The sequence below is a fragment of the Leishmania donovani genome, chromosome 25 (assembly GCF_000227135.1).
Source record: "Leishmania donovani BPK282A1 complete genome, chromosome 25".
NCBI lineage: Eukaryota > Euglenozoa > Kinetoplastea > Trypanosomatida > Trypanosomatidae > Leishmania > Leishmania donovani.
Genome location: NC_018252.1, coordinates 108,556 through 129,749, shown reverse-complemented (window position 1 = coordinate 129,749; position 21,194 = coordinate 108,556). Strand labels below are relative to the sequence as shown.

Genomic DNA, 21,194 nt, shown 5'->3' with positions numbered 1-21,194 from the left:
TCTTGTTTTCTGTTTTGGTTCCTTACCCCTTGTGAGGTCTACTGGTGTGTGCGCGCCATCTTGCCTCTTTCTACCACTTACGCTCCCCATCTATCTACTGTTAGTACCAAAATGGAAGGGAAGAACTGCTTCCGCACGCGATGGACGCAGGAGCCTATCTTCAGCGGCGGCGCGTTGGCCTCTCTTGCGCTTCCAGTGTCAGACCCCGCTGCGTCGTCCGCACTTTCCACGTCGGCCGCTCCGGAGGAATGCCTCGTCATGGCGTGCGGCGACACCGTGAACGTCGTGCGTGCAACAAGTGGAGAGGTGCTGTGCAGGTACACGTTGCCAGTAGAGGATGTGATTCTCCACATTGACGCCGTGACGGTACCCAAGGCGTCGGATGACGGCGGCAAAGACGCCACAAGTGGAGATGAGGGAGAGGCGCGGGCGAAGCGCGACGCCAGCGCTGCGGAAAAGTCGGCCACGACGAAGAAGGCTCCCAAGAAGAAGGCCGGAGCCGGCAAGACAGTCAAGCCGATCGAGGAGGACGAAGAGAACGCTGGCCAAGCGGAGAAGAAGGTGGCCGTGCCGTCCGTGGCGGCGTCCTCAAGCGACGCGGCTGCCTCTCAAGGCGACAGGGAGCTTGCTGCACCGGCTGGCAGCTACGTTGCGGTTGGCACGCGCTCTCTGCAGGTCTACGTGTTGCGCGTTGACGCCCGCGTCGAGTCGCCGGCCTCGCCCTCGCCCTCTCCTTCAGCGGAGAAGGGTGTCGCTGCCGACGCCGCTTCTGAGAAAGGCAACGCTGCAGGGGCGGAAGGCGATGATGCGGATGTAGTCGGCGCGGCAACAGCTAGCGGCACCCTTGTGCAGTACTCGATCGAGCTGCAGCGAAACTGGACGGCGGCGCAGCATGCCATCTCGGTCGTGCACTTTTCCCAGAGTGGCACCTACCTCGTCTCGGGTGCCACGGATGGCAGCGTGAAGGTGTGGAACGTTTTTCACCATCACCTCACGCACAACTTGGTGTGTGCCCACAGCTCCCTCGTGCAGAGCGTCTGCCTCGACCCCAGCGAGGCCTACCTCGCCGTCGGCTCCTTCGAGGGACACGTCACCGTCTTCGACTTTGTGGCAAAGCGGATAGTGGCGGCAGGGCGCCCGCACGTGCAGGCGGTCGAGTCCATGATCTTCAATGACGCGCTCACACACGTCTACTCGATCGCCAGGGATCGCCGTCTCGCTCTCAACAAGATGATGTTCAGCGAGAACCGCAAATCGACGGAGCTGAAGGAGGTGCGCGCGATTGCAGTGAAAGAGCACGTGTCGAGCGCCGCCTTCGAGAGCGCCGGGCTACTTCACGTTGGCGCCATGGACGGCGTGGTCAGCACCTACCGCGTGAGCGAGGACGAGGCGGTACAGCTTGTGCGCCGGCTTCCAAAGCCGCCGTCCGCGGACGCCGAGGACGGCGCCGAGGAAGCGTTTGTGCGCTCTCTGCTTGTGGCCGGCGTGCCAAAGGGCACGAACATGCGCCGCCTGCGCGACTCTGTGGTGCAGGACGCGCCGCACGCGCCGGACACCTCCTCCTTGTACGTTGGCGACGCAGGATTCAGCATTCAGCACCTGTGCCCCTCGTCGGCGGAGTGCAGCCAGTACGAGGTGACTCGCACGGTTGTCGGCTTTCTCGATCAGCTGCTCGACGTGAAGCTGTTTCCTGAGGCCTCGCCGCTGCACCGGGCTGTGGTAACCAACAGCAAGGATGTGCGCCTGTACGCCTCGGATGGTTGCGTCTCCTCGAAGACTCTGCGCGGCCACAGTGACGTGGTGCTCTGCTGCGCCGTGAGCAGTAACGGGGCGTGGATCGCCACCGGGGCCAAGGACAAGGAGGTGCGCGTGTGGTCGACCGAGAGCTGCGAGACGGTCGTGCGCGGTGTTGGCGGGCACACAGCGGAGGTGACATCGCTATCTTTCAACGGGAGGCAGACGGACACCTACCTGCTGCTCTTCTCTGTTTCCAGCGACGAGAATGTGCGCATGTGGGACATCGGCGTCCCTCTGGCGGAGCGTGTGTCGGCAAAGCAGCCGCGGTCCCGCGTGGAGGAGATACAGCACCGAAGCGGCGTGAACGCGGCCCACACGGGCCCTATCTACACCGTGGCTGTTGCGCCCAACGACCAGTACGTCGCGACTGGCGGCAAGGATAAGTCGGTGAATGTGTGGAACATCACAGGCAAGAAGATGTACCGCGAGGCCTCCTTGAAGGGGCATCGGCGTGGCATCTCATCCCTTGCCTTCTCGCCGGTCGATCGCGTTCTGGCATCGGCCTCGAATGACGGATCAGTGAGGCTGTGGTCGCTTGTGTCGCTGACGTGCCTGAAGTCGATGCAGGTGGACCGCACCTCAGTACTGCAGGTGGGCTTCTTCAACAACGGCACGCAGATTGTCACGAGCAACGCGGAGGGCGTGCTGCGTGTGTGGGCCATCGCGTCCTCGGAGTCGGTCTGGGCGGCGGAGGCGCACACGGAGAAGATATGGGCCTTGGCGGTCGAGGAGCGCCCCTCCTCGGGCGAGACAATCTTCTACTCCGGTGCCGCCGACGGCGTGTTGATCGCGACCGAGGACTACACCGCTGAGGAGGTGGCCCGCGTCAAGGAAGACCGGCACCAGATGATCCTGCAAGAGCAGGCGCTCTCCAACGCCCTTCGCAAGGGCGAGTTCTCAGAGGCGTTTATGCTGGCCCTGCGACTGAGTCACCCGCGTCATCTCCGCCAAGTGCTCGTGCGCTGGTGCGCCAAGGACGCACGCCAGTGCGAGAACACGCTTCGCGGCGAGCTTCTGCCCGCCCTTGATGCGGAGCAGATGACGCGGCTGCTGCAGTACACGCGAGAGTGGATCACGAACAGCCGTCATTGCACGGTGGCTACTCTGGTGCTCTACGTGCTTATCTCCTCACGCCACTTTGAGGCTGTCGCGCAGGTGCCGTCAATGGCGTCGCTGATCGAGCCGCTGCTGGCTTACACGCGCAAGCACAGCCAGCGCCAGCACGACCTGCTCCGGCGCACGTACTACATCGACTACGTCATCCGCGGTCTTGCCCCGAACGTGCTGACCTCGCTTCCGCCATTCGTGCATCACGGTGAAGGGCGGAGGGAGGAGCCGCCGCTGGCAAAGCGCATGCGCGTCGAGTGAGTGCTGTGCTTCCTCTGCTGAGGTGTTGATGAGCACGCCAACGGATAACTAATCGAGGTTTGTGGCTGTGTAACGCGCCGGCCTTGCACTTTTTCTTTTATATCCTCCTCGCCTCGCCTCGCCTCCCCCCCCCTCTCCCCTTTCTCTTTCTCTTCCTGTGCGTGTGTGTGGGTGTGCGCGTCTGTCTGTCGTGCTGGTGGAGTGGTAGGACAAGCACACCGAAGCACGTTTCTGTGCGCTTGCGTCGTGTATACGGAGACGCAGACAGACAGACGGACGGAGAAAGCGGAATGGAAGGGCCGCGGTATCTTCCGAGGAGCGCATAACCATTGGACGGCCAAGGGCGCACATCATCGTTAAACGAACAAAGAAGCACCATCCCGCCAGCGCAACACGAGGCAGAACGGGGTAGGGAGGGAGGGGCGCATGACTTCGCTACACCATTCTGCATTCGTGTTGCATATCAACATCGCGTCTGCATTCGAGGCGTTATCTCCTCCGAGTGGCTCCACACGCTCACCCCCCGCCCCCAAACGCCGCCCCTTCACGAGTGGTATCACCTTTACCGCCACGCTCGGTGTGTGTGTGTGTGTGGGTCATCGTGGCCTCGCATACGTGAAGCATGCGTTTCTCAAACATCTCTGTCTCTTGCCTTCTTCATGCTGACCTCTTCACGTCTCTTTCACTTGAGCTCTATCCCCCGCATCATGTTGTGTGGTGGACCGTGGCCACGGCAACGGATGCGCGCAGGTGCACACACGCATTAGCAGCCATTCGCACGCACGCACATAGAGACGTACGTACGCGTACACTCACAGACGCACACACGCGCACACGCCGAGTGACCCACCAATTGCACAGGGCTACCCTGCGCGGTCCTCCTAGCGTGCGGCACGCCCCTCTCCTCCCTCGCAGCAATAGAAGTAGCAGTGCCGAGACACGGAGGGGGGAGGAGGGGCACCAGCGCCTAGCGGTGCGCAAGTCGTAGCTTCCGTCTCGTCCTCCCCCTACATCTCCACGCATAAACACACACACACACACAAAACGCACACACAGGTACGCCCACCGCTTAGACACGCGAACCCAGCAGCTGTGGCGCCGTACACTGCACGTCGTTCGAGCCTCCTTCTTTTTCGCTCTCTCTTGTTTCTATCTGTCATCCACTTCGACACCCATAGACTGTGCACCTCTGCTTGGTGCCTGGCGCAGCGCCATTACCTGCCTCCCCCCTCACGTCTGCGCGCGTGTGCTCCTCTGGTGGTGGCTCTCATCTTGGTCCAGCCGACCACACAGACACGCACACGCGCACGAAACAAAAAAACGATCGTAATGAGTGGCGAGGGCGTCCATTCCCTGACGCAGCGGTTGCTGTCCTTGGAGGACATCATCCGGCAGCAGGAGCAAACGATCAGCGCGGTGCTGCAGCGGCTGCGCGATGTGGAGCAGCACGCCGCGGCGGAGTCGCACAACCGCGAGCAGGCGCAGCAGCAAGTGTACGCGCTCCTCAGCGATCGCGGCGGCGCCACCGCGGAGGCCGTCAATCAGATGCAGACGCTTTTGCGAAATCACGACGATCGTCTCAGTGCGCTGCAGGCTGAGGTCCAGGGGCACGGCGTGGCGTTGCGCGGCGTCAGCGACAAACACGATGCGGCGTTCCGTGGAATGGAGCAGCGTCTCCAGGCGGACGCCAATGGCGCGCACCAGCGCGCGCAAACCGGTGAGGCCGCATCTGCTGAAGCAATGCGCGCGATTCAAGCGCAGCTGCAGAGCCTGGCGAACGCGACGCAGGCCATCGAAGCTCGCAACCATGCTAATCTACTGGCGCTGCAGCAACAGATGAGCGCCGAGGTCGCCGCGCAGCGCCAGCGAAGCGACAACCTAGAGAGCGCCATGCGCGATGCACTGCGCGACGTGCACGGGTCCCTTTCTGGTGATGTGCAGAGCGCCGGTGCTCAGCAGCGCGGTGATCTGGAGGGCGCAGTGCAGCGCATCAACCAGAAACTCGAGTCTCTCGACCAGCGTACGCGCCTTGACATGAATCAGCTACACAACACTGAGCAGGCCAACGTCAGCGACTTGCGGCGCCGCGTTGGCGAGCTGGAGTTCAGTTTGAGCGAGATGGTCCAGGCTGCCACGAACGGGCTGGCGCGCGAGGTGGCACAGGTAGCGCAACACAGCCAGATGCTGGACAAACGGCAGGAAACAGCGCACCAGGCAATCCTGCAGGAGCTCGCCAAGCACGACAGTCAGCTAGAGACCGTGGACCTCAACTGGCGGGCGAGCGTCACCGACCTCAGCGTCAAGATGCGCGAGGATGTGGCTGCCACACAGCACCGTGCAACAGCGGGTGATCAAGCGTTGCAGTCCCAGATCGGCGGTGTACAGGATCTTTTTGTTGCTGCAACTGATAAACTACGCCGTGATTTGACGGCGCTGACAACAACTGTGCAGGAGAATTGTTTAAAGCCACTCCAGCAGGCGCACCACGCACTGAGCATACAGGAGCAGCGCATGAGCCGCATCGCCGACGACTACGCCTCTACGCAGGACTATCTGAGGACGTTCGTATCGCACGTCGACAAGGATGTGACACAGTTGAAGCACGTTTTCGAGGCTGCGGTGCGATCCGCGCACTCCGACCTACTGGAGCGCATCAACGTCATCGCGGCGTCGCACACGATAAACCAAGACCGGGAGATGCTCCGCGCGGAGGTGAATCGTGGTTTGGGGAGGCTCTGGGAGGATGCCAAGAACATGTTTTTGACACAGCGCAGCTTGAATGATATCCAGAAGCAGCTGATGATGCTGGAGAGCGCCGTGCGCGTGGAGCTCTGCGCGTTGGCGGAGCGGAACACAGACGTCTGGCGCACGATCGACGATCTCCGCATCGGGCGGCTTCGCGCAGCCCAAGAGCCGATCACGTCAGCCATAGCCACCAGAATAGCTCCGGAGGAAAGCCCCTTTCGCGATTCAGCTGCCGCCAATGCCGTCACCTCTGCTGTGACAACTCCCGTTGCAGGTTCCCCCTCTCGAGTGCCCCTGAATCAAGTATCGGCGGTGCAGGCAGATGCCCGCAAGGCATCGCCAGAGCAGATCAGGACTGCAGCAACCGCCGCCATTGCGGCGCCGTGGTCGTCGATCTCGGCAAAGACGTCGCGCGCCAGCTCCGCGGCGGCGAAGGCGGAGGAAATCTGCAGGGCCAGCGATGAACATAGCGAGCGTCTGCGGCAGCATGAGGAGGACATCAAAGGGCTGCGGGCCTCCTTGCAGCGACTGCGCATTGCGCAGGCGCAAGACTTCAGCAAATCGGCGAGCGCAACCCAGTGGGACAGCGCGTCACCAACGAGCACTGCAGCAGCCGCTGCCGCCCAGGACGATGACACATCCGGGGAGGCTAGGTCGGCCGCGCGAGAGGCAGCAACGCACGTTAAGGCTACAGAGTCGGCGCAGGACGAAAGCGTGCACGCGGCCAAAGAGCTTCCGCTTGACCTCCAGGTGGTCGACAAGCTCGAAGACTCGCTGCAGATGCAGTTGGGAGAGCTGAAGGCCATGCAAGCAGCTACAGTACCTGGGGAGCAAGGGCAATCTTTACAGTCGTCGCCACCCTCGAAGAAAATCAAAAAGCCGATGGCAGCGCCGTTCTCCACGAAGGCCACGCCATCACGCTCGGTGCTCTTCAAGAAGCGCGTCGTCAAGGAGGAGGGAGCCGCGACACATGAGGCAGAGGACGAAGCTGCAGCACATGAGGCAGAGGAGGATGAACATGGCGTTAGCGACACTGTTGCTTTTACCATATCTTACCCACCGCAGAAGGCTAAGAGCCACACTAGTCTCTCTGCGGACGCCGCCGCGGCACCGGAAGATAACCTCGTCGAGGTTCCCGGCAAGTCGACCGGCGAGGTTTTCATTTTGCGCCAGGACACGCTAGGCGTTACGTCGCCGGTCTCAGTGCGGATGCGACCGGCCACCACGGGCTCTGCCACAATCCTGGCAAAGCCAGTGACCTCGTCGGACGCGCTTGTGAAGTCGAATTCGAGAGAGAGTGCCGTGAAGAAGCCGTTTCCCAGTCGCGGCACCACCTTGTCCGAGGTGCTGCTGCCCACCTGTCAGTTCGTGCGTAAGCGCGAGTATGCCAACTTCAGAGACTTCACCAAGCGGGAGATCGACGCCGTTTGGGTAGAACTGCTGAACATGCGTCGTTCCCGCGGTCTTTCGAAGGAAGAGCTGCTGCTGCACATCAGCCGGAGCAAGGAGGAGCTGCTGAACACGGTACTCAAGATTGTGCAGCAGCATGAGAGAGAGCTGCTCGGCATGCTGACCAGCATTAAGACCCAGCTCACGGAGATGTATCGCAACCCGCACTCCATGCGGGAGATTCGTGTGTTTCCTATCGACGGCGGCCAGCGCCTGGAGGAGTTTGTGCGCTCCCTCTCAGGCCAACTGAAGGACATGCCAGTCGCAACCGAGCCGGTGCCCGCATCAACTCCAATCAACACCGTCGGGCCGTCCGAGGATGGAGGGCAGAAGACGCTGTCGCAACCAGCCACACACGAGCATGGCGAACGGTGCGCAGCGACGTCTCCCACGGCAGCCGTGACGCCGTCTGGGCAATCCCTGCTCTCTACACCACGCGGCGACCAAGGCGGGGTAGACACGACACTCTCGAGCGCACCCTCTTCCTCGCCGATGGAGCCGCAGCTCATTCATCCGATGGTACACCGCCACGCCAGCCATCCCACCCTCAAGTCCGAGTCGCAGGGCGTCTTGCACGTCAGCATCGACGAGATGGCCTCATCGAAGCTCGACGGCTCCCCTCAGTGCGAACCGTCACACTGCTTGGCGCCGAAGCGCGCATCCTCGACAGACCAGAAGCAGGTGCGGCAGCACACCCCAACCACCTTCGTGAATCCGCAAGTAACGGCTCCTGCACCGCCCCTGTCCGAAGCGGAAGGCATCAGGTCGCACTCCCTTCCTGCTGGCACGTCTTCGACGTCAGCGCAGCTATCCCAGACCCAGCTACCGTTACCATCATTGACGCCTATTGGGTTCGAGCCTCATCTGCCGCTTGATGGCTTCCCTGCGGTCGCTTCTGCTGGTCCCCGCCCAGGGAGTGGTAGTGAACCCTCTTGCTATGTTTCTCTGCACGCAGATCGCACCGCTGCGCCTTTGGACCTGCTGCGGAGACCGAGCGACTCGGCCATCCGTGGCTGCGCCGGCGACGACCCGGTGCGCTACGTGAAAGGATCCAACTCGCCGTGCAGCCGGACGGGCAGCTCCATCCACCTCAACCCGCTGCACGGGGTCGGCGTCACCAATTGTCTGCCTCTTGCTGAGACGGAAGCTCTTCAAGCGTCAATCGTGACAGCTGCGCCGGGCACGGCGTCGGTCGCACAGTCTATGGACGGCGGGTTGCAGGTCCTTGATGATGTGGGACAGCCAGACACATGGGCGCCTTCGCATCAACGTTCTCGAGACTCGTCTTGCTTGCGCGCGGCTGCTCAAACGGGGAAGCCAGATGCACCGCGGCAAAACGACGCGTCGCTTGAGGAGCACCACTTCTCTCATATTCGCCAAGAGAGCGAGACCTACTACCAGTCGGTAGAGAACATGCGGCCGTCGCGCAGCGGCGTGCGGCGTCGGTCTGCGGGCACCGCAGCGTCCCCTTCCGCCATTGACGGTGCTTCGCCTCTGTGCGCCAGAGAGCCAGGACATCTCTACCACCGTCAGACCCTGACGTGGAGGCAGCCGCAGCCCTACGCGCCGCCTCACCATCTTCCCTCTCCAGTGTCGCAACCGCAGCGGCGCGACTACAGCTCAGCGCCAAACGACTGCAGCAACTTGGTGCCGATAGGCATTGACCCGCCGCGTCCACCTGCGCATGTCCACTCACTTTCATCAACTGGGACCATCCATCTGGGGCCCTACGGGAGGCCGGCAGGTGCCAACACTGGAGGCTGCAACGGTGGCAGCAGCGTGCGCTACGTGCACAGCAGCTCACAGTCGTTCAGCTCTACAGCACAAGAGCAGCACCGTTCCTCGGGGAAGGTGTCGTCGAATACGGTTGCGGTGCGCGTCCTCGACGACCCTGTGAGCGGAGCAGACGACTCAAGTAGAACGGACCAGTCCTCGGCGGTCACCATCCGCCCGTACCACGAGTTCTGATAAAAGGGCTGGAGGCGCAGTGTTCGATGCTCTTTGGTGCTGCGGCGAGGTGGTTGATGGTGCGGCGTGGACTGCACATGAGCTCACACTCCTCATTTGTGCTCAACGACGGCTCTGATCCACTCACCACACCCACGCGCCTGCGCGCAGTGCGCTGCACAATGCTGTGATGCAGCGCTGGCTGTCTATGGCTCATCCCAGAAACGCACGCACGCCTAGAGAGTAGAGTGTGCCGACGTTACTGCGGCTGTGTTTCCGCGGTTCGGTGGCGAGGAGATGGACGGTGGGGGCGAGTGGCGGTCTTTTCAATCCGTCTGTTCTTGCTGCAGAACTGTCCATGCATGCACGCTCATGTGTGCGCGTGTGAGGGAGTGGGAGCAGGTGCCGGACACTGACAAACAATGATGAGACGAGTCAGAGCGCGAGGTTGTGTCTGATGCGCCTCCTTTCTGTATCTCTCGGGGTGTCTCTTGCCAAATCCTTCCCTCACGCTACCCCCCTGAAAGCCTCATGAAAGCCCCCCCCCCCTCCCTCCTCCCGCCCGCCCCTCACCTAAGACGGAACCGTTGGCATCTTTCATGTGCACCACACGTACTGTACATCATCCCAGGTGCTGATGCTTCCCCCTCAAACAACATCCCTAACCATATCAAGTTGCTCTCCGTCTTTGCCTACTCGGGCCATCTTGTCACTAGCTAAGGTGGCAGCTCGTGTGCCGCACACAAACCCACACGCACGCAAACGCACATACACGTAAACACACACGCCGGCTTCATTCGTGTGTGTGTGTCTCCTGTCCGGTCAGCCACGGACTTCCGCCGAACTCTCCCTCTCCCTCTCACGCGTCGCAACACGCAGAGGCAGCGAAGTGCCCATGCGGGCAAACATTTGAGATTGCTCTTCACGCTGGGGAGGCGATGCAGGGATGTCCGTGTGCCCTTGCTCTGCAGCGGTACTCGTTACTCGCTCAATGCATAGAGCGCCCTCTTCTTTCCCAGCACTCGCCAACATGTTCGTGCCGGTGATAGTCGCGCACGGCTCTGAGCGAGAGTCTTCGATGCTTTCTTCGCCTCGTAACCGCCATACTTATCTCTTTCATGTTTCTCTGACTTGGTCTCGCATCGAACATACGGCACCCCGCACGCACGCGTATCGCCACCACCATGTTACGTGTGCCAGTGTCCAGCGGCGAGTGCGACCACCGCCCTTTCCAGGAAGCGAAGCACACACGTGCATACCTACCCCATCCCTCGACAGCCCACTCACACAGAAGAGGCGTAGAAGTGTGTACCGCATAAAGCTATGGGGCGCAGCAAGAGGTCTAAGGCGACGGCGCACGCCCAGCCTTGCAGCGACGGGGAGCGTGAGGAGGAGCACGACTCAGCCCCTGCGACAGTGTTGCCTGAACAGGCTGAGGGCTGCGGCGATGAAAACGGTGCATCGGCTGCTGCTGATGGCGCTCAAGCCACGCCCGACCAACACAGCGGCCGCTGCTCGGAGCGCGGCAGGGATAGCGACGATGATGCTCCGAAAACGAAGAAGAAGGAGTACAGGGGCAACCGGCTCAAGAAACTGGAGGTGCAGCGCAAGAAGGGCAAGGGCAAGGGCGCTAACGAGGACGACAAGGCAGAGGAGGCGGCGAGAGAGGGGGACGCCGACGAGGAGCCTCTCATCGTGACGCGGCAGAGGGCCGTGGAGGTGCTCTACTGCCCCATCTGCACCTTTCCGGCGGAAATGTGCGAGTTCAGTGGGATAGTGGAGAAATGCCGGCCGTGGCTACTAGAGTACGCGGCAGATCTGGCTGACGCCGAGGAGCGCGGCCGCAAGCGACGCATCTTGACAGAGAAGGACCGCCTTGAGGCGATGCTGGAGGGGCGCGGCGTCAAGAAGGCGCTAGAGCGCATTGTCGTGCTGGAGGTGGAGAAACGCACCGGGCGACGCATGATCACATCTGTCTTTGGCATGGACCTCTTCGGCTTCAACCTGAAGGATGTGTCGAGGGACTGGCGCAAGCGCTTCTCCTGCGGCGCCGGCGTGCGTGCCGCGGAGGAGGGCAAGCACCAGGACTGCATCGACATTCAGGGCAACGTGGTGGATCAGCTGGCGGACATGCTTATCACCAAGTACAGGATTCCGAAGGAGTCGGTGTACCTGATGGAGGGTAAGAAGAAGGTGCCCTACCCGTACTAGTGCTGGCGATGCTCTTGCAGCCGCAGCGTTGACACCTCGTTCTTGCGCCTCCGTTTCTGCAGTAAACCGTTGACGCTTGTGAGGTGGCGATGCCTCACAGGTCACAGCTGCGGCGGTGTGAGCGAAGAGAGCAACAAGGCACCGGCTTTTGCTGTGCGTGTCAAGACACGGGCGAAAGTGGAGCGCAAGGCAACCCAACGCACAACCCTTTCAAGGTAACCATGCGTGGTTCTCCGTAGCCCCTGCGTCTGCGGCTCTGCTTCTTGGCGTAGTCGGATACCGATGCGACACTGTTGTTGTGTCTATGTGTCGCGGGCACGACTGTGCGCCCTAAGCTGAAGGGCTCGCCGCCTATTTCTCTCCTCTTTCCGGCCTCCGCCTCCTTGCAGCACCTTTTTACTGCGATATACCCGCGCGCGTGAAGTGGGGCATGTTGCCGTCGTGTGCTGCAGTGCCCCGGCGCACGACGCATGCATCTCTCACGCATGCTCTGCGCCTGTGTGTGCGGGCGTGCGCGACTCGAACTGCGCCGTCGTCGCCGCGGGGAGAGGTAGAGGGAGCACCCGACCCAAGAATGGTCAAGGGAGGGCAGACCTGAGGGAGGAGTGGGTGCGCGGCGTCAACACTAACACCGATTCTGCGCTCGACACCCCGGAAAAAAAAGACCAGCGAGGTGCCGCTCGCGCATTTGCATGCACAACCAGCGACTGCGCTGGGATGCCATGCCGCCCCAGAGCTCGCGCTTGGGCGTCTGTGTGTGCACGTGTCCGTATGCCTGAGCACGGTGTTTGTTGTTCTCCTCTGGCGCTGTCCGCCTCGCTGGTCGTAATCACCCGCCTCTTTCAGCGTGTGTGCGTTGTTGTCCTCAGACCCATCTCCGAGTGGACAGAGGGCGATGCGTGCACTTGTGCTCGACGGTGGCAGGCTGTTGCGACTGCCGCCGTCGAAATAACGGCGTGTTAGTCTATCTATGCGTATATATATCTGAGTCAAGGCGCCCACTGTCGACTGTCTTGCTCGCTGCCATTGGATTCCTCCAATGACCTACGCGCCGAGGCGCTATGCTAGCGCACCGTTCTTTCTCCTGCGTGAGCGTCTCCACTGGTGTAGACTGTACCCGCTCTCTCCCTCTCTCCGGCTCCTGCTCTTCCCTTCTTGTTTCTTCACAACCGTCACCCTGTCGGTGTGTCTGGCACGCTTGGCGCGCCCCTGCCAGTGTCCCGCGTCACACAACGCACGGAGCAGCGCGCTCAGCACCGCGTTTGAAGAGGTGCGCACCCACGAGAAGTCTCTGCTGCAGTCGGCATCCTTGCATCCGTTGCAGGCCTCTCCCTGCCTTGGGAGAGTGGAGAGAGCACACTCCACGGGACAGCCACGCCTTTAACAGAATTCTCACAGAACATTACACCATGAAAGCCTTCTTTAAGAGTTTGGTCTACAAAACTCTCGTCTCGGAGGCATCGAATACGCCTCTGGTGCAGCGCGTGGCGGAGAAGGCGGCTCGCATGGAGCGCGACTTGACCAGCGAGAAGTTCGGGCTGTGGCTCGGCGCCGCTGCCCGTGAGGTCGCTAATGACATCCGCTCCAGCTACAATGTAGTGCGCGCGTACCTCAACCGTGACGCAGTGCAGAAGCCGCAGCAGTCACTGTCGGCAGGGGGTGGGCAGGCGGGGACTGTCGGTCACGGCCCTAAGCCACCTGAAGGACGGTGAGTCCCGCAAACCGCGCACACTCACACATACACACAGCGGAGCGTTTTATTGCTTCTCTCAGAGACACACTGCGGCGTCATTTGAGTGCTGCGCTCCGCTAAACGCAGGCGCGTGTGTCCTCTTTCCTCCCCTTTCCCCCCTCCCGTTTTCCGAGAGAGGGACCATCCACGCAGTCCGCGATTGCTGCTGCTACGGGGGAGCGCACCACCGCACCCTTCCACATCCCATCTAGTAGTTCACGCTTGCTGCCAAGAAGCATGCGGAGAGCATGCCGAGGGAGAGAGGACATGAGTGACCTGTTCAGCGCCCGCCTTCTGGATCTGTGCGCTGGTCTTGCCTGCACTATTACTGCCCCCCTTTTTCTTTCTTCTCCTGGCTCATCTCCTCTGTGGATGTCGGTCTTCAGGTGTGCACGTCTCTAGGTGTGGGTGTGGCGACACATGCCTGATCGGACCTCCCTTGGTGAAGCCGCACCGCTACCACCAACATGACAGTTAACACCACCACCACCGAAAGCACGGTCCCTCCCTCTCGCTCTCACCACCGTCTCCCGCCTTTTATCGTCTCTGCCGCTTCGCCCCCTCCCTTCCCATTGCACCTCGCTCGCGTCACTCACCATGACGAGATGTGCATCTGTGCCGCACTGCAGGCGTCCCCGACGTTCATCGCCTTGATCGGACAACAGCAGTGCCTGTCTGATGCGACGGGGGGACGGGAAGGGGAGGTAGTTGAGGGTTACACGCGTCCGACAAGGCGCAGGGGCCGCTTCCGTTAATGCTGGCGGGGTCTCTTTGCTCTCTCCTGCTTCGCTGCCGCTCTCGCAACGGGGTGCCTAACTCTCTTCTCTCTTCTCCCATCCACTCCTCTCCCCCCCTCTCAGTGGAGATGGGCTCCTTAGGTGGCGCGTCCTACGTGGTCAGGGTGCAGCAGGCAACGACAGCGGCAGATGCTCTTGCTGCAGTGCAGTCAGGCCTCGCGGATGCCTCCGTCTTCTTCTACGGGGCTCTCCTGAGTGCGCTCCAGACGTGCATGAGGAGGCAGAACGCGACGGCAGTACCGGCCCGCACTTCAGACACGATCGCGTTGCTGAAGCTGCTCACCTTCAACACGGTAGCGGACGTCGATGAGACGTCCGATGGTGTCAAGGCCCTCCTCGCCCAACAACCGGAGCTGATGACGAAGCTACAGCTGCTTTCGTTTCTCACCTTATGTAGCGAGCACGCACTGACGCCTGACGGCGTGTGCCTCTCGTACGACGATGTCGAGCGGGCGCTTGGCGTTCAGGACACGGTGTCGGTGCAGCGCACGGTGTTGCATGCGGTGCAGCAGCGGCTGTGTGTGGCCCGGCTCAACGAACGAGAGCGGCAAGTGCGCGTGTACTCGTACGAGAGCCGCAACGTGACGCCAGACGACATGGCAAAGCTGAGGGAGCGAGTGGCGCAGTGGACCGCCTACGCCGAGGCGCACCTGCGTGATATCCAGCCAAGCTAACCGTGTTGCGCGCCTGTCCATTGAGTGGTATTAGCGATCTCACCTCTGCGCCCACCTTCACTTCCACGCACAGCTACACGGAAAGGAGATGTGTATGAACGTGCAGAGGTACGGTAGGCGCGCGTAGGCTGGCCGAAACGGGCGCGTCTCGCGGCATCTGCAGGCGGCTCCTTCAGTTCTCCCGCCTTTCTGCCTATTCCTGCGCATCGTATCGTTTTGTTGTGCGTGAGTTTGGCCCTGCTTCTCTTCATCTCTGCTTCGCCCGACTTCGCTGTTGTTTCCTGTCGCCCCCTTCCCCCTCTGCCCCGCATTTTCGGTATGTGTGCGTGTGTGTGTGTGCCAAGGGAGGAAGACGCCACGAGTGTGTCAGTATGTGTGCCGAAGCTGTGCGACGCGCAAACGCTGGCACAGGCGTCAAGCTCCAGGAGAGGAGAGAGGGATGCTATCTGTTTGGACTTTGTCGACCTTCGCGTTGACTGGCGTCGACACGCCTCTCATGCCGCCTCACGGTGAAGCGCACGCCGGGCGAACACGAGTGTTGGGTGCTGCGCTTTTCTCATGCCTATTCAGCTGCTCTCCCCGACCCCCCTCCCCGATGCTGACCTGCGACGTGGTTGCCATCTTCCTGCTGCGTCTGCTCCACCACTAGCACCTCTACTCTTTGTCGTGTCCAATTTCCTACCTGGCGCAGCTGTGTCGGTGGGTGCGGCGCTTGCCCTTGTGCCATCGTGCGCCGGTTGTCGTGCTTTTCTGTGCGCTCCTCACCGCGTTCTCTTCCTTTTGGCGCAGGTGAGCATAGCACACACGCGGTCCATCTTGCTGGTGGTGCGAGCGGGTGTAGGACGGGGGGGGGGGCTGCTCCTCTCTGTTTTTGCCTGTGACGGTTTTCTTTCCAACTGAGCCTTCTGACGCTCACGCCGTACAATCACGCCCTCGCCCTTCACCACCAGCCCGTCTCGTCCTCTCACAGCACTGGCCACACCCATGTACACACACACACACACAAACCTGTGCTGACGTTTTGCAATTTTCTTCGGTGGGTTTTGCCATACGCCGCTTTCCGTGGCAGAGGCGGGTGGACGCACCACGTCGAGTGGCAAGTGCACAACCACACACGCACACGCACAAGGGCACGGTGCCCCGCCCCCTTTGTTTTTCCGGCTTTGCTGTGTGCGGGAGGAGGGGGACGTGGGGGGCGTGTCGGATCGGCAAAGCGCCTGCGCCACGTCCGCACTGAGTGACGGCGCAGCGCGTTCGTGCTGTGATTCGGTTTTGTACCCGGCGCCCCTCTGCGTTGCCTCCATCTCTCGTTCTCATCTTTCGTGTAGGCTTGGCCATGTCCGCGGTGGCGTCCACCTATTCCTCCGCGCAGGCTGCCGCTGCACCACCAACGGCTCCGCCCCCCACGGAGGATGAGGCCGCGTCGTACACAAGCTCTATTGTTCAGCTCCCACCGACCGTGCCGGAGCTGATCCAGTGCCTGGAGCAGCAGCACGAGCGATGCGCGCAGCTGACGCGCTGCCTCGAGCGCGTGCACACGCAGACGAGCCGACTGGTGTCAAGCAGGGCCGGAACACCTGCGGGGGATCAGTATAACGCCCTCTTTTCTGCTGCTGCAGACGGCGTTGCCAAGTCGAGCTCCCCACTCGCTGGGTGTTCGCCGACAACGTCGACACCGCCGCCGCCACCCTCTTTTGCCTTACAAGTCCGCCCGGCTGCTGACGCCAGCTCGGCCCCCGCCGCTGTCGTTGCGCGCGGCGTCCCTGCCACCACGGCGACGGGTGCTAGTCCGCCTGCGGCCCATGCCGTTGCCGGCCGGGTAGTGCACGGCACGGCTGTGACCGGCAAGGTGGTGGGTGTGGCAGGTGCGGCTTCAACCACCACTGCTGTGCGCGCCGTGGTGGTGGCTGCGGAGCCGTCGACGATGACGCCGAGCTGTGCGCCGGCAACTGCACCCTTCTCCGAAGAGGTTGCAGAGCTGCGAGTCAGGGCCGTTGCGTTGGATGCCGCGCAAGGGCTTCTGATTAGCACTCAAAGTGAGCTGAGCACCACACAGACCGCACTGGCCATGGAGAGGAAGCGGCTCGAGGCTGCGCTGGTGGAGCTTGCCGAGCTCCGCAAAGCGCTTCTCGCGGATGTGAGCACCACCTCCCTGTCACTGCCACAAGCAGGCACCACGCCGGCTTCTCCGGCGCACCAACTCGCAGATATGCAGACGCGCTTGGCAGAGCGAGAGACGGAGGTGCGCGCGGCACGCCTGCGACACGAGAGCGCCGCGTACGCTCTGGCACAACTGCGGGAAGCTATGTCCACCATGATGCGCGAGAAGGCGTTTTTGCAGGAGAAAAACGCGCACCTGGAGGGCCAGCTGCAGCGCCTCTTGACAAGCTCGATGGAGGCGGCGGCCCACCCGGCACCACGTGCTGCAGCAGCGGCACCGCGGCTTACAGCCAGCGAGGCGTACCAGAAAGAGGCGCTGGAAAAGCAAATCAGCGACTTGCATGCCATGACCGACAGGCTCACGCGCGACGCAAAAAAGCAGGCGGCGCGGCGAGCCAAGGCGGAGGAGGTGGCGCAGGCCCTCCAGAAAGAGAACGCTGAGCTGAAGGCGTCAGCGCTGCTGTACCGCCGGCAAGTGAATGAGAGCGAGCTGGAGCTGGAGCGGGCAATCTCGCGCAAGGAGGAGGATGAGCGACTCCGGCAGCTGGAGCGAGACGCAAACCGCCTGCGCATCGCCTTGCGTGACCGTACTGCCCAGTACCAGCAGGAAAAGGCGAAATGGGAGCGGCAGATGCTCGCCTTGTCTCGGCAAGCACGTGTGAACGAAGCGGCAGCGAAGCAGCTGCTGAAGCGCGTGCTAGCCTGCCAGGTTCGAGAGGTGGTGTGGAAGCAGTGCCTACACTCCGCCACGCAACGCGGTGATCGCGACAAGTCCACGACTACCGCGGCCGCGAATGAGAGTTCGAAAGTGGCACCGGAGCCGGCCACACCGACTGTCGCTGTGGCATCGTCGTCGACGTCGTCGCGCATGGAGGACGCCGCCGTGACGACTCTCCGTGTCGCTTTGCCGTCGCCCTCTGTGCCCTACAGTCCGGTTTTCGGGGCCGCCGCAGACACAGCCGTGCTTGTGGACCGAGAGCGGCAACTCGAGGAGCTCAAGCACACCTTTGAACAACGCATCGCGCTGGTGGAGGCGCAGCGGAAGGCTGAGATGCAGCAGTTGCTAGCCCTCAACAAGGAGCTGCGCCAGGCGCTCACTGTGTCTCAGGACGGGTTGAGCGAGAAGACCAGGTTGCTCGAGGAGGTACAGCGCCGGTTACCGCCATCCGCGGTGGCGCCGTTGAGCAACGCCCCCGCTGCACCAACGACGACGTCGCAGCGCCCTTCCTTCTCGGGCAGCTGGCGAGACACGTCCGCGGCGTGGGTTTGCCGCAGCGACGGCGAAAACGGCCCTGTCGCGGCTTCTCTCGCCGACCTCGACAGCGACGATCCGCTCCCGTCGACGCACCTCCTCGTCGTTGCGTCTCCGCGGCAGGTCACCGACATTGAACGGCGCTACAACCCGGAACACATGTCCACCTGGGAGGCGGTGCAGGTGGAGAACGAGGCGCTACTCGACCGTTTGACCACGATGCAGGAGGAAAAGTGGAAGTTGACGACAATGATCGAGGACCTGCAGCTGCGGTGTGCCGCGCTGACGGGCGAGCTCAAGCGGAACGCCTCCACCATGAACCAGCTGTTGGCGGCTGGGGTGTTGACCCCTGCAGCGGTGTCGCGTGGTGGTGATGAGGGTCGACTACGCTCCCTGCAGTGTCTTCTGCAGGAGACGTTGCAAGCGAAGTTGGAGCTCGAGGAGCGGCTGCAGGAGGCAACGCGGCAGTTGCGGTGAGGGGCTGGCCGTGGAAAACGGCCCTCTTCTAATATCTGTCTCTCTGCCGCGCGGAAAGGGGTGGAGGCGAGACGCCGTAGCGGATGCGCATGCGCGCATGTCTCACCTGCGCCATGGCCTTTGCTCGTGTGCTGCGCACGCCTCAGCTCCTTCCAAGCCGTCTGTGTGGTGCCTCCGCCTCTCCTATGCACATGCGTGGCTGTCTTCTGCTTTCTCTGTTTTTTTTTTCGTGGGACTTTTTGGGTTTTTGGTTGCGACGTGCGGCTCGTGGGGGTGTGGCACACACACATGCACACATACACGAGACCGTTGTCGTGGCGCTCAGCGTCTGACACCACCGTGCCGGCGGCCGCGTGACGCCTTCCAGGAAGCAGGCCTTGAGGTGCATTGTTGAAAAAGGGATGCGCCCGTGAGTGTTCGTGCACTTGCTGTGCCCGACCCTCCTCCTTCCCCTCCCCAATGAGGCAGAAGAGAGGGCGTTCTGAGTAAGCGAGTGGCGTGCCCTGAGTGACCGCGTTACCGTCTGTGTAATGGTATCTGGCTGACGTGTCGCACGCGTCTTTTCACTGGTTTCGCAGGTGGAGGTGTACGTGACCGGCAGCGATGTCGTGCGACGCCTCCTTCCGTATTCCGCCTCCCTTCCTCGTGGTTTGCTGTGATGATGATGCCCTCATGACCTCCCCGCCACCGATGTTTCTTTTATTCCTCCCCCCATCTTTGTTTACCTAGCACCACTGCCAACTGTTCCAGGAACAAGCAGCGAGGCGCTCGCTCTGCCTGCGTTGGCCTTGACGGAAACAGCTGCAAGCACAGCGCTCAGCAAGAGCGGTACTCGTAGTCTTCCCCTTTTTTGTCTTTGTTTGGCTGCAGCCCATGCCTGCCAGCGGCAGCAGCGACAGTGTGGCCGACATGATGGCCAAGGCGGTTACGAGCTCTGGCGACTTCTACGGTGGGCGCGGCGGGGTGCAAGGCATCCAAGACCGCAAGGACGCCGTTCGAGAGAAGCGCCGCGAGCAGAAGAACACGCTCTCGCAGTGGTACGGCATGAAGAAGAGGCCGCTCAGTGAGGACCAGAAGCAGGAGATTGAGCTGCTCAAGTACCGCAACTTCGTGGACCCAGAGCGTCAGCACCAAGCACCCAAGAAGGCAGCCGGCGTAGGGGAGAGCGAGTTCATGGAGTTCGGCTACTTTGCCGATGTGGGGCGCAACAAGCGTCGTCGCTACAAGTCCTTCGCGGATGAGTGGATTGATGAGAACCCGCAGTTCGAGGAGGTGGTCGCCACGCGTATCAAGCGCAACACGAAGGTGAATCAAAAGTCGAGGGCGGCCGCCGCGAAGAAGGCGGCGGTAGAGGCGGCCAAGGCGAAGGAGAAGCGTGCCTCGAAGCGCAAGTCCAAGCACGACGTGTTCTAAGCGTCAGATGAGGGAATGGGGGGTGGTGGTGCTGGATGGGCCGAGGTAGAGAAGCACACTGCCGTGGGCGCATGCGCCCTTTTTGCCATGTGCTCTTGTGGTGTGTATGTGCATAGCGCCGCCGCCGCCGTCTTCCTTCTTTCCCTACCGTGACTGCGTTGGCGTGTTCCGCGCTTGCGCGGATGTGCTGTTGCTTTATGGACTCCCTGAAAGGGGGCCAGTCATGCCGGTACTGCGGTATTCGGCGCGATGGACACCGATCTGCCGCCGCCGCTGCTGCTGCTTCTTACCTCTTGCAGTCGTGAGCGTCGCTGATGATGCCGGCGCCGCGCCGGAGCGTTGTCATTTTGCTCGCCTGTGTGTGCGCAGTGGAGATATCGTCTTTCCCTCTCTCTGCACGTGTGCGTGTGTGTGGATGTGGAGGAGGGAGGAGCGGCCTTGTCCAGCATGTGTGCGCCGTCTTCTTATGTTTGCGGCTGCTGGCCTTCTGCTCTCCGCCGAGTGGGCAACGGATGCGAGTGTGCGTGCACGCGTGCGCATCTGTCTATGGGCAAGCCAGTGAGCACACAAAAAAATGCACACGCTCCGCCGCCATTCATGAAGCCGCGCATGCGAGCCCTTCACACGATCGCCGCACCCTCGCTGTCTCCCGCACCTCTACTCTGAGGTTGTTCCCTTCCTTTCGTTTTGTTGTCTCTCGTAAGCTGCCGTATCGTGCAACGACGTAACCGAAAAGAACAAAAAATGAAGCGAAAGAAGGGCTCAGCAGCAGGCCATTGTGGCATGGCAAGCGTACGCGCAGGGCCGCATGCTACCCCTTTTCTCCTTGTGCGTGCCGTAAAGTCGACACACCGCGGCGGGGTACGGAAGGACAGGGCGGGATGTGCAATGTCTGGGCATCTCCGCGTAACACCCATTCATCTTCGTTTTCAGATGTGGCCACCTCCCATCGACACACCCTCGCATCCGCTCTTCTACCCTCTTCTCTGTGCTTCGATAAAAGGAAACGCTGCCTTGTTTGATCGCGCTTCCATGAGCGTACTGGGCACACCGATACCCAATGCGACGCCTTTAACTGCCAGTGCGCACTCCCCACTTACACACACACACACACACACACACACACACACACACACACACACACACACACACACACGACGCGCACGTCTCGT

The 21,194-nt window shown here is 61.8% G+C and overlaps 7 protein-coding genes across 7 annotated transcripts; all 7 read left to right on the top strand.

Annotated features, from left to right (window-relative positions):
* Nucleotides 1-111: 111 nt before the first annotated feature.
* Nucleotides 112-3,165, top strand: LDBPK_250440 (hypothetical protein, conserved; the record flags this gene model as incomplete). The annotated part of the gene is made up of 1 exon (XM_003861326.1): nucleotides 112-3,165. One exon carries the CDS (start codon nucleotides 112-114, stop codon nucleotides 3,163-3,165), a length of 3,054 nt encoding a protein of 1,017 aa, XP_003861374.1.
* A 1,329-nt stretch (nucleotides 3,166-4,494) lies between these two features.
* On the top strand, nucleotides 4,495-9,327 carry LDBPK_250430 (hypothetical protein, conserved; the record flags this gene model as incomplete). The annotated part of the gene is made up of 1 exon (XM_003861325.1): nucleotides 4,495-9,327. The coding sequence occupies one exon, from the start codon at nucleotides 4,495-4,497 to the stop codon at nucleotides 9,325-9,327; it is 4,833 nt and encodes a 1,610-aa protein (XP_003861373.1).
* A 1,302-nt stretch (nucleotides 9,328-10,629) lies between these two features.
* On the top strand, nucleotides 10,630-11,517 carry LDBPK_250420 (hypothetical protein, conserved; the record flags this gene model as incomplete). Its single annotated transcript, XM_003861324.1, has 1 exon — nucleotides 10,630-11,517. One exon carries the CDS (start codon nucleotides 10,630-10,632, stop codon nucleotides 11,515-11,517), a length of 888 nt encoding a protein of 295 aa, XP_003861372.1.
* Nucleotides 11,518-12,926: 1,409 nt separating this feature from the next.
* LDBPK_250410 (hypothetical protein, unknown function) lies at nucleotides 12,927-13,229 on the top strand (the record flags this gene model as incomplete). Its single annotated transcript, XM_003861323.1, has 1 exon — nucleotides 12,927-13,229. The coding sequence occupies one exon, from the start codon at nucleotides 12,927-12,929 to the stop codon at nucleotides 13,227-13,229; it is 303 nt and encodes a 100-aa protein (XP_003861371.1).
* Nucleotides 13,230-14,114: 885 nt separating this feature from the next.
* On the top strand, nucleotides 14,115-14,720 carry LDBPK_250400 (hypothetical protein, conserved; the record flags this gene model as incomplete). Its single annotated transcript, XM_003861322.1, has 1 exon — nucleotides 14,115-14,720. The coding sequence occupies one exon, from the start codon at nucleotides 14,115-14,117 to the stop codon at nucleotides 14,718-14,720; it is 606 nt and encodes a 201-aa protein (XP_003861370.1).
* A 1,336-nt stretch (nucleotides 14,721-16,056) lies between these two features.
* On the top strand, nucleotides 16,057-18,609 carry LDBPK_250390 (hypothetical protein, conserved; the record flags this gene model as incomplete). Its single annotated transcript, XM_003861321.1, has 1 exon — nucleotides 16,057-18,609. The coding sequence occupies one exon, from the start codon at nucleotides 16,057-16,059 to the stop codon at nucleotides 18,607-18,609; it is 2,553 nt and encodes an 850-aa protein (XP_003861369.1).
* An 873-nt stretch (nucleotides 18,610-19,482) lies between these two features.
* On the top strand, nucleotides 19,483-20,022 carry LDBPK_250380 (hypothetical protein, conserved; the record flags this gene model as incomplete). Its single annotated transcript, XM_003861320.1, has 1 exon — nucleotides 19,483-20,022. The coding sequence occupies one exon, from the start codon at nucleotides 19,483-19,485 to the stop codon at nucleotides 20,020-20,022; it is 540 nt and encodes a 179-aa protein (XP_003861368.1).
* Between the last annotated feature and the right edge of the window lie 1,172 nt (nucleotides 20,023-21,194).